The sequence below is a fragment of the Neolamprologus brichardi genome, chromosome 5, assembly GCF_056152115.1.
Source record: "Neolamprologus brichardi isolate AB-2024 chromosome 5, ASM5615211v1, whole genome shotgun sequence".
Classification (NCBI taxonomy): domain Eukaryota; kingdom Metazoa; phylum Chordata; class Actinopteri; order Cichliformes; family Cichlidae; genus Neolamprologus; species Neolamprologus brichardi.
The window spans coordinates 302,772-315,213 of record NC_142108.1 but is presented as its reverse complement, the minus strand read 5'-3'; the positions used below and the strand labels follow the sequence as shown (position 1 = coordinate 315,213).

The 12,442-nt window shown below is 39.3% G+C and overlaps 1 protein-coding gene across 1 annotated transcript; it reads left to right on the top strand.

Moving 5' to 3' along the window:
* Positions 1-2,084: 2,084 nt before the first annotated feature.
* Positions 2,085-11,792, top strand: LOC102776900 (uncharacterized). The gene is made up of 7 exons (XM_087841235.1): positions 2,085-2,148; positions 2,223-2,561; positions 3,430-3,762; positions 4,076-4,195; positions 5,093-5,437; positions 8,907-9,224; positions 11,241-11,792. The coding sequence occupies exons 1-7, from the start codon at positions 2,085-2,087 to the stop codon at positions 11,573-11,575; spliced, it is 1,854 nt and encodes a 617-aa protein (XP_087697361.1). The 3' UTR covers positions 11,576-11,792.
* The last annotated feature ends 650 nt before the right edge of the window (positions 11,793-12,442 follow it).

The following is a 12,442-nucleotide window of genomic DNA, read 5'->3' as shown; positions in this document are numbered from 1 at the left end:
CAGTTTGTGGTGATTTATATAAAAGCACCTAAGGTACTGCTCAGTACCCTCAAGCTCCCAGGTAGAGGACCTGAGCTTGAAGGATTGAGACATAGATATGTGTGTATATGTATATATCAAGTAGTAAACTGAATTTATGAACACACACACACACACACACGTGGATCAATTTAGTATTAAAAACTTTAAAAAACTACTGCATTCCTTTTGAAATGAGCACTGATAGCTGAAGCGGCGATGCAGGATTTTAAAGACAGCAGAAATTAGTGTTTCCTCAATCACGGAGAAGGTTACTTGTAGAGAACAGTCAGCTATTCAAGTGACTTTAGTTCAGGTCAGTTTTAATTATATAGCAGCAAATTCCAACAACAGTTGCCTCAATGTGCTTCATATTGTAAAGTAAAGACCCTACAGCAAGCCTATTCAAATGGCGGCCCGCGGGCCAAATGCGGCCCAGAAGCAACCTGCGAGTGGCCCTGCCTGTGGTCCTGGCAGAAACAGAGAAAACGCAAAAAATTAATTATTTAAAAAAAATTAAAAAAACCTACAGCGTAGTGTAGACTGTGAATGCAACACTCCTAGTAGCCTAGCAATATTTAACCCACAATGCACCGTAATGTAAACATATTAAACAATCATCGTAATATATGATGCGACAACAGCACGTCTTTCTCTCTCCAAAAGCGCAAAATTGACAATGAAAACTGTCGGTTTAACTCTGCCTGGACTGACAAATACTTATTCATTTTACCGAGTTTAATAATCTTACAACCGGAGTTGTATTACCATGATGAGGGTCCTGTACAGCCCAAGAGAGAGCTGCAGCAGCTTCCCTTCGTGTTTGCTTCTTGGCGAAGAAGAAAAGGCCTTTCACAGATTCTGAAGCAGTGAAATACTGCATACGTAGTGGATGCGGTGAAAAGTGATGAAAAAATTAAAGTAAGTGTGACATCTGCTATTAAAAACGTACCCCTGTAGGACAGTTCAAATATTCGTAGAGTTGAAGTTCTGGCGTCAGACGAGTTTGAAATGCTGTTAGATGACCTGAAGGAAACTGGTGTAATGTCTATACCAGGAGATCACAGACAGAACTGATAATGTACAGTTGTGCGTATATGTCCGTTTTTTGGATGGGAAATTGCTCGCTTACTACCGTTAGAGGGACACACAGCTGGCGAAATAATGTTTGAGAAGATTTCAGCTCTTTTTGAGGAAAATGGTCTGGATATGAAGCGTGTCTGTATACTTGTGACGGATGGGGCTCCATCCATGGCAGGAAAAGTGAGTGGTCAGCGAAATATTTATTTTAATTTGAAAGGGAATTATCAAAATGTTTTTTGTTATTATTATTATTATTTCAAATGTGCAAAAAATAGTTTAGTTATAGCTCCCTTTTTTTTAATGGACCTTTTGGTGTGCATTTGTGAGGTCACCAGATTTACAGGGGAAAAGGAATAAAAAAATTACTTGTTTTTCAATACAGTTGTGTGGGTTTGAAATTGATCATGATCTGCTGCTTACTGGCTTCAAAAAAAAAGATCTGGCCCAGATAAATTCCTCGGTTTGAAAATCTGGCCCAACTAACTTTGTAGTTGAATAGCCATGCCCTACAGCAATACAGTGAACATGTTGGATGCAGAACAAACTTTGGAATAGAAATTACCAGAAATTTTCACAAGTACCAATTTGTAATGGTTAGACCAAACCAGAACTTACTGGTGACGACATACATACAGGGTTTTGGGTTTAAATTTCATGGTTGGCTGGAGCCTTTGTGGATAGTGTTTGCAGATTTTCCTTGTGCCTCTTTGGTTTTCTTCTGCAGTTAAAATTCTGAGTCTGAATGGCACTAGAAGTCAGGTAGGCAGGTCAAAGTCCAAGAGGAGGTGCACTATGACTGATAAGCAAACGCTTAAGGTGAATGTTTAGCCACCACAACTATGCTTATTAACACAGCATTTGTAACGCACCACGTGATCTTTAGTTAACTGTGTTTGAATTGTGCGAACACACCCAAGTAAAAACGAATGTGTCACATGTCGCTTTCATTTTTAATTTACAGTGACGGTAACATCTGAGACCCCATGGATCAGCAGCGTATTACAAACATGACGATTAAACTCATGGTTCTTGCCTTGTACTGTAAAGGTGAGTGTTTGTCAGTGTTCTGGCTTGTAAATGACAGCTCTGTCCTTTCTCATAGTCTACATGACTCCTTCCAGGTTCCTTGGCTGAGATCACCAGAGAGCTCCGTGTCTTAGTGGGCAAAGAGGTAACGCTCAGCTGCATGTTCGACACGCCGCATAAGCTAGTGGAGTGGAGTGCTCTTAGTATTGAATGGAACATGGTGGACAAACACGCAAAGAAGAGCATGGTGTACACGCTGGAAGATGGAAGAGCTCATGTGTACAAAGAAGGCTCTGTGGTGAATGAAACGCGCCTGCGTCAGAGTGATGCGTCTCTGCAGCTTCATAATGTCACTGTAGGAGATGAAGGGCTGTACACCTGCAGAGTCATCAACCCTCTGATCTACACAGAGTCCACTGCTCTGAAAGTGCTCGGTACGCCTGAGAGTTATATGGGCCAAGAAAGCCACAGTGTTTATCTGGCTTAATAATACAAAAAAGGAGAAACTTTAAAGTGAAGTTGCAGGTAATTTAAAATGTGACATTTCAGATGTCAGCGAGCTTCACCAAACAGACAAGCTGCAGGTTATTTTTGTTTAAGACATCAGGCTGTATGAAGTTTATGCATGCATGAATTTATTCTCAAAGTTTAAACAAGGTGACCCCGTGGAACAGGCTGAACTATAAAAAGGTAGTATTCTGATAGGATTTACAGTAATATATATATATATATACATGTATATGTGCACAAACAGTTGCCTGCAAACCTAAATGAACTGTCTCAAAGTTGTAAAAGTTCCAGGGTGCAGCTTATCAGCAGCACGGTATGGAGATCTGCCAGATGTGTTTGCTGTTGGCACTAGTGCTCCACAGAGCTTCCATGTTAAGCTTTGATAAATGAAAATAACAAACTTGGGCTGCACTGAATCCTGTACAGTGGTCATTCGTTACATAAGCGATGGATGGGTGCAGCTAAAGGTGGTTTTGCATTTTGGCTTAGTTTTAGTTAAATAAATAATGGCGTAACATGACATGTTAATCTGTGATTGTCTTTACTGGATGTTTTTATTATGCCTATAAAACCTTAGCATTGAACGAGGGTGTACTTTCTTTTTAAGAAAATTACCCAACTGCTCACTTGATTATTAATAAACGTGTTACTGAGGACTTTATGGTCTTCAAAGCTTCAACAATTAGTGACATTATATCCATTTTGGTGCAAATTGTCGAATTCAAGCACAATCATTTTAAATAATTCTAATGATAACACTGTAATATCTGTTTCTGAACCGTACACCTTCAGCTCTGCCTTCAGTGTTGCTCCCAGAAAAGGCAACAGTGAGAGAAGGACAGGAGAAAACCATACAGTGTGATGTAACAGGTTTCTACCCAGAGAAAGTGGCTGTGACGTGGCTGATCCAAAATGGCACCCAGACCATCCATGCAGGCTTGGGCCAACTGTCCCGTGTCTGCAATGAGCTGGCTGTACACAATCCAGATGGCACCTACAGCATTCGTAGTGGCATCACGCTGCACTCCTCAGTTCTACGGGGTGGAGAAATACATGTCATCTGCCAAGTTGAGCACCAGACCTACAATGGTCTGTACAACCGATCTGTAACACTGGCTGTTCAAGGTGGGATTTTATTTATTTATTCTTTGGATCGCTTGATTTCATAGATACATAGTGGTATACTGTAGTGCAGGTAATCAGAAGATTGATAGTTTGATCCCTGGCTGCTCCAGTCTGCATGGCAAAGTATCCTTGGGCAAGAACCAAAAGTTGCTTTCTGATGTGTCCATTGGCGTATGAGTGTGAATGTTAGACAGGAAGCACAAAAAAGCACAAAGCAAAAGCGCCTGTAGTTGAGTTTTCCAGTAGAGAAGAAAAGCACGACATAAGAACTATTTAATATTTACTATGTTACTTTCATGTGCTTTTCCTTCAGCTCCATCAGAGGCGCTCCACAGTACGGCCACTGTGATAGCTGTTACAAGTGTAATAACTTTGCTACTGGTCGCCTGTGTTACTGGAGGATCTTTATATCTCTACAGATATTTTTACAAAGGTATGTATCAACACAAGCACATTTTTTTTGTTCAATTTTGATAATTTTCTTTGCTTGGTCTTATTTGAATGCGATAATGTCAGATGTTCACATTAAAGATGTCTACAGATTTAACAAATTTGGCAACTATGTGTAAATTAAGGGAAAACCTACAGCTTAAAACTACTCTGAATAGACCAAATTGGAGTTGACCTCATGGTTACATTCAGAGTTTTATTTGTGGAAAAACTAACTACCTCGTTAACAAGAATATTATAACATATTTTTATAAAACAACATATTTTTCATGCCATATTTTCCAGTTTCTAAATAAATGATCCAATAAAACCAAAAACAATTTCAATTTAATATGTTAAAAATAAATCCCCATTTTAGTTAGTGTTGTTTGGCCAATATTGCTCTTCATCCATTGAAGACAAAGACATGCTGTGGATAAGCCTAGATCTATTACAGCGTAACTAAGGGATAAGCAGGATGCCAGAAAGAGACCACCTGCTTTGTCAAAAAGGAAAGTTTTAAGCCTAATCTTAAAAGTAGAGAGGGTGTTCTTTCCCAAATCCAAACTGGAAGCTGGTTTCACAGAAGAGAGGCCTGAAAGCCTCCTGTTCTACTTTTAAATACTTTAGGAACCACAAGTAAGCCCGCAGTCTGAAAGTGGATTACTTTATTGGGGTGATACGATACTATGAAGCCTTTAAGATAAAACAGAGCCTGATTATTCAAGACCTTCTATGTGATGAGAAGGATTTTAAATTCAATTCTGTATTTAGGGAGCCTTCTTTATCCCTTTATTACCATCCCTTTAAAGTTTTACCTAGATATCATAAAATGTGTTTGATTTTTAAAAAGTTTGATTTCATTAAAATGAAAAGAAAATGCTGCTATTTCACTTCACAGTTCCATTTAATGTTTCGGAAATCAGTCAGCCCAACATCATATACGCTCAGGTACCCACAGAACTGAAGTGCACCATTCAGGGAGCCACAAGGTGGGAGCTCAAAGTGAAATGGTTTAAACAAAGAACCAGTCCAGACTCAGTGATTCAGTCAGAGTCAGGTTCTTCAGATTCCCTGCTGGAGACTGAGGATCTCAGCGAACGGGCTTGTCTGCAGTCAGATGGCAAAAATCACACATCTCTCCTGCCTGTATTTCTGACTGTTACTGAAGACCAAACCAAATACCAGTGTGTAGTGTGGTGCAAGGACAGGAGCTTCAGAAGGGAGACCACAGTCAAGGTTAAAGGTGAGTAGTTTTGGCTTTGGGAGCAGATTATCAGACACTCTGAGAATTCAGCTCAGTGGGGAAATCCTCAGCCCGGTTTCATAAGAAAACATGTTCATGTGCACACAAACTGTTACGTTTTTTGTGAGTGCGAGCTTGGATTTGTAATTAAACTTTTTTAATAGGGAGGATATTTCATGACAGAAGCATGATTTTTTTTCCCAGAGAAACAGAAAGTATCACACTGAGAAAAGAAAGCTTTAAAAGATGTGGCAACTATTCTTCCCAAACACAATCTTTTTCTAATTATAAGTTTTTCATCCCTAACCTCAAACAAGCTGTTTGAAAATCTGTGATGTGTATGACTTGAAATTGTCATACACAGCACAGTGGCAAAGGTTTTTAACTCCGCCCCCAATTCCTCTTATCACTAAAATGCAACCTTTAAAAGTGGGAAATATTCAATACGTGTAAATGGACATGAACTGATACAGAAAAAAAAACTATAAAATTTGTTTCCAGGAACAAATATCAATAGATTAAAGATTAAATATTACAACTATTTCGAGAAATGTCATGAGACTGTGTTGGACTCCCATAATGCCATGCATCCTAACTCTAAAAGGTTTAACTGGAGAAACACGTGACCCAATCCATGTGTACCAGTAAGTGCAGTCGGCATATTTAATCCTATTTATAGAAAAGAAGTAATGATTGTGTTGAAATTCTATTTATCTATATTACATTATATAATTAAGTTCTGTACCATAACTTATATACAAACCAGATTCCAAAAAAGTTGGGATACTAAACAAATTGTGAATAAAAACTGAATGCAATGATGTGGAGATGGCAAATGTCAATATTTTATTCAGAATAGAACATAAATCACGGAAAAAAGGTTTAAACTAAGAAAAGTTATAATTCTAAGGGAAAAATATGATGATTCAAAATGTCATGGTGTCAACAAATCCCAAAAAAGTTGGGACAAGGCCATTTTCACCACTGTGTGGCATCTACCCTTCTTCTTACAACACTCAACAGACGTCTGGGGACCGAGGAGACCAGTGTCTCAAGTTTAGCAATAGCTCTCCCATTCTTGTCTAATACAGGCCTCTAACTGTTCAATCGTCTTGGGCCTTCTCTGTCGCACCTTCCTCTTTATGATGCGCCAAATGTTCTCTATAGGTGAAAGATCTGGACTGCAGACTGGCCATTTCAGTAGATCCTTCTCCTACGCAGCCATGATGTTGAGATTGATGAATGTGGTCTGGCATTATCTTGTTGAAAAATGCAGGGTCTTCCCTGGAAGAGATGACGTCTGGATGGGAGCATATGTTGTTCTAGAACCTGAATGTATTTTTCTGCATTGATGGTGCCTTTCCAGACATGCAAGCTGCCACACGCACTCATGCAACCCCATACCATCAGAGATGCAGGCTTCTGAACTGAGCGTTGATAACAACTTGGGTTTTCCTTGTCCTCTTTGGTCGGGATGACATGGTGTCCCACATTTCCAAAAAGAACTTTGAATCGTGACTCGTCTGACCACAGAACAGTCTTCCATTTTGCCACACTCCATTTTAAATGATCCCTGGCCCAGTGAAAACGCCTGAGCATGTGGATCTTGCTTAGAAATGGCTTCTTCTTCTTCTCTGACTCTTCGGATGATGTTATGCACAGTTGATGATGATAACTGCAAAGTCTTTGCAATTTTTCGCTGGGTAACACCTTTCTGATATTGCTCCACTATCTTTCTGCGCAACATTGTGGGAATTGGTGATCCTCTACCCGGAGGAGAGACACTGCCACTCTGAGAAGCTCTTTTTATACCCAATCATGTTGCCAATTAACCTAATTAGTGTTAATTGGTCTTCCAGCTCTTCGTTATGCTCAAATTTACTTTTTCCAGCCTCTTATTGCTGCTTGTCCCAACTTTTTTGGGATTTGTTGACACCGTTTACTGTAGTTTGACAATGGACATTGAACATTATGTGTATCTCCAAAGGTTGATTCTGTTCATCTGGACGAAGCGTTTTGTGGGAGAAACGTTAAGATTAAGGAACTGACCTCCCAGCCCATTGTTCCTTCAGTGGGCTGGATTCAGTCATTATGCAAATGTACTGTTTATAAGATTGGAAACCTGCAGTCAGCTGAAACTGAAGAAGTCACTCGGATGAGTGACGAAACGTTTCTCCCACAAAACGCTTCGTCCAGATGAACAGAATCAACTTTTGGAGATTTACTTACCTGGATGACTGAGCATGCATCAAAACAAAAGTAATTGGACAGTTTCCTCAAAGTGCTAGTTCACAGGCAGGTGTGGGCAATTCCTTTGTAATGTCATTATCAATTAAGTAGATAAAAGGCCAGGAGTTGATTTAAGGTTTGGTGCTTGCATTTGGAAGATTTTGCTGTGAACAGAAAACAGCTCCATGCCGTTGAAAAGAAGCCACCCTAAAGCTGAGAAAACAGACAAAACCCACTCCTAATATTGGTACAATAAATTGAGTGGCAAAATCTACAGTTTGGTACATCCTGAGAAAGAAAGAAGCACTTGTGAACAGTGGTGGATGATTGCAGAATTATTTCCATGGCGATGAGAAACCCCTTCACAATAGCCAATTAAGTAAACAACACTCTCCAGGGGGGAAGCATACCACATCATCTGTAAAACACAGCAGAGGCAGCGTGCATGGCTGTTAGTGGCACTGGGACACTAGTGTTTACTGATGATGTGACAGGGACATACTGTCTGCTCAAATCCAGCTAAATGGAGTCAAATTGATTGGGCAGTGTTTCATAATATGGATTTACAATGACCCAAACATACAGCCAAATCAACTCAGGAGTTTATTAAAGCAAAGAAGTGGAATATTCTTGAATGGCCAAGTCACCTGATCTTAGCCCAACAGAGCATTTCACTTGCTGAAGACTAAACGTCAGACACAAAGGCTCACAAACAGACAGCAACTGGAAGCCGCTGCAGTAACAGCCTGGCAGAGCATTAAAAAAGAGGAAGCCCAACATCTGAGTTCATACATGAGTTCAAGACCTCAGGCTGTCATTGCCAGCAAAGGGTTTTCATACAAGTGTTAGAAATGAACATTTTATTTTCAGTTATTTAATCTGTCCTGTTGCTTTTGAGCCCCTGTAATAAAGGGATTGTGTTAAGATTGCTTTGGCTCCTCACATTTTATTTTTATCTTTTTGTTCAACCCACTGAATTAAAGCTGCAGGTCTGCACTTCAACTCCCTCTGAGTGGTTTCATTTCAAATTCGTTGCAGTAATGTACAGAACCACAATTAGAAAGATATCCGTGTCCAAATATTTATGGACCTAACTGTATTTATGGTATGACTCAATCTTAGCTTTTTCTACCATTAGCATGTTTGGCTACATAATTTAATTATAAAATGATGCCTGTTGACTGACTTCATTTTCTTCTCATGTACTCTCCTCCCACCACACACACTCACATATTTCCAGTAGAACCATCTTTTCTTAAGATCTCCAGCATTCCTCAGATCCCAAAGGTGGAGAGGCTGCTGGTTCTCTGCTGTCGCGTGGAGAACTTTTACCCCCAGGACATCGACCTGGAATGGTACAGGAATGATGGGGAGAAGGTCCACCTCGTCACTCACTTTGGCCCCTTCTCTGACCAGAGCCGCCTCTACAATGTGTGGAGTAAGATCGAGCTCATCATGGCCATAGAGGATGAGAGGGCCATGTACACTTGCCGTGTTTACCACTCCAGCTTCCAAGCTCCGGGGTACAAGGATGTCTTTTACCACATCAACACTCAAGGTAGCAGCTTCAAATGTTTTAGATTAGATGAGATTAGATGAAACTTTATTAAATCCTCCAGGAAATTCAGTTTCCAGTAGCACAGCACCGACAGACGTAGCATGTTACAGAGTTGAAATACCAAATAAAGGGGAATGAGAGTAAGGATATGAGCATAAATATACCATATATACAAATATACACATATATAAATACAGAATATATAATAGGGATAAATAACAATACCAGTGGATTGCACATTCGACTGAGTTATTGCACAGTCGAATATTAAAAAATAAAATATTGCACAGTGAAAAAAAGCACTACAGCTCAGTTGTTCCCGCCCTCCTTTGTCCCCCTGTCTCCCCTCCCTCTCCCCTCCAACGAAGAGTTAAACAGTCTGATGGCGTGTGGGACAAAGTTTTTAAGTCTGTTGGTTCTTGACTTTGGGAGAAGCAACCTGTCGCTGAACAGGCTCCTCTGGTTGTTTATGACCGTGTGCAGAGGATGCCCAGCATCGTCCATAATGTCCAGCAGTTTCTTTAGTGTCCTTTTCTCTGCCACTGTCACCAGAGTGTCCAACTTCATGCCGACCACAGAGCCAGCCTTCCTGATCAGTTTTTCCAGCCTGGATGAGTCCTTCTTTGCTGTGCTGCTCCCCCAGCACACCACTGCATAGAAAAGTACTCCAGCAACCACCGACTGGTAAAACATCCTCAGGAGATTCCTGGAGATGTTAAAAGACCTCAGCCTCTCTGATTAGATTAGCTGGTTAAGAAAATGTCCTGGTGATGATGGATGTACAGTAGTATGGAAAGGTCTTGAGACACCCCCTCATTTCTTTATATCTTGCTTGAAATGGGACCTAGATGCAGTGATTTATGAAACATGCAGACATAAATGGAAATATGTCTACAGTGCAAAAACATACCACCATGCATAGCTCCCGATAGTTTTCCGTGGTCATAATTCTATCAATTTTGACAACATCCCAAACACCACTAGTAGCCCCAAACATGACAGTCTCCACAATGTTTACAAATTTATTTCTCAAGGACGTGGTACTAATCCTATAGATAGTTTTAAGGCCTCCCACTTTTTCTTTTGTCCTTTTTCGTGTTTTGTAGTTTCCTCAAAGTTTTTAAGGACACGCTGAACCTTTCTGCTAAGATATGACAGCTAATGGAAATTCTTGTTGGTGTAAAAAGACTATAACTGTGTTATAGATTCAAAATTGAACTTTAGAAATTGGAATAAATCAGGTGTGTGTGTCACAGGCTGAAAACATTGCCTAAAGATACAATTTATAATTGGTTTGTTGCTAAGTTTTCTGTTATATGTTCACACAGCACTGGTCAGAGATCAGTCTGAAAATGGTCAGAGGCATATAAGAGGTCCCTTTCTGGCATTAAATTGATTGCAATTTATGGTAAATCACAACCTGACCTTTAGAGTCAAAGGTAGCAGAGACCATGATGCTCTGGGAAGATAGACTAGTCAGTGTTAAAAAGGACTACTTTTCTATCAGTTATGATGACAGATTTCTTTTTGATGTGTTAAAAGAAACTGAAGTCAAATTCCCAAATGTCAGAAAATAAAACAAAGTGACTAAACTAGCTTTAGCTACTGATGATCTGTGAAACTGTACACTCATTGGCTAACAACTTCTCCTCCTCATCACATCTGGGGTTTTACAACCAGGATGGTGATGACAGAAGCTTTAAAATGGTACTTTAGAAAGTAGCGGGTCATGGTATCGTTTTTGTTGTCTATGCCTCACTATCCTAAATCTACTTACTGTCCTAAATTTCAACCACATCTTATAGTTTTTTGGGGTTTTTTGTTACCAGTAGGATACTTTAGACTTGTAATTAGCAATTTAATTATTTAAAATTTTACTCTGAATTACTACTTTATTTCCATTCCACAGTTTGCATTTTCTTTCTCATTGAAAATTATTCAAACAAGAGTTTGATCCTTCAATATCAATATATCCATAATGCTTTACTGCATGTGTTGCTTTGTATGTTCAAACAGGAACCCCTCCTGATGTGATGTTCATCAACCACGAACCTCAGTGTCCTAAAGTGAATGAAGAGTGTACTTTGCACCTGCACATAAAAGACTTTTGTCCTGAGGAGGTGTTGGTGACATGGACTAAAGATGGAGACAAGGTTGTCTCTGGTGTCTTTAATACCCCCCCCAGCCTGAACGTCAATGGCCTGTACTCCATGTTCAGTTTCCTCAAACTCAATCCCACCAAGAATTACCAAGGCTGCACATTCAAATGCCAGGTGGTTCATAGTGCTCAGAAGGAGCCTGAGGAAAGGATCTTCATATTTCCAAAACTCTGCCTGACAGACAGCTGTTGATGTCTAAACCTACTTTGGATCATTTCACATCTGGGGAGTAAATAATTTTAGTTTTAATTCTGCAGTTCTGCTGACTACAAAACTGTAAAACAGAAAACAAAAAAAATGAAATGCTTTAGTTTGATATCTGCAAATTTTATCCTGCCTGAATATCAGTTTAGGTTAAACAGGCTGGGTTATCCACATTTAAGACTGCTATAAACCTTTTCTGACAATCTTAAAGACCACTTGATAAGACTGTTTAAAATGGGATAAAACAATAGCCATTTCATTATAATTTTTTGTTTTTATCACACACAATATTGTATTTCATATAGTTAACAGTGTCAGTTAACTATTAAGCCATTAAACTAACTCTTCTAAGGTGATGCTAGAGGCTCTACCTTTTAAGCTACCTGCAGAGTTAGTGCAGTCAGTGCACACGCTGCTTTGAATTTACTCTAAGTTTTGAGTAACCTTGGTTTCATTGCTATATGTTCCTATATGTATTCTAATTGCTGCATGTTTTTTTGTTCTATTGTGTTTGTGCAGAACATTTTTATTTGTATAGCAAACTGTAGTTTGTAGTTGCAAACAACAAGTTTTGTTACAAAGATTGTTGAGACAGGGACAATTGTTTTGTTGTTGTTTTCTGTTAACAGAATTAAATGTTGAAACACAGCAAGTAAGTGTGTTCTAATTCCTTAAAAATTATTATTTTAATTTCATTATAATTTGTGTATTTCAGTTACAGTGTCACAATGTCGTTTTAATTAAGTGAAAATTTACATGATGTGATAAAGCAGGGGTAATCTATTACAAACCCAACAGGTCCGGTTACTAAGATTTCTTTCACAACAAGGTCCAGATCTCAAGTCTTTTTCATCC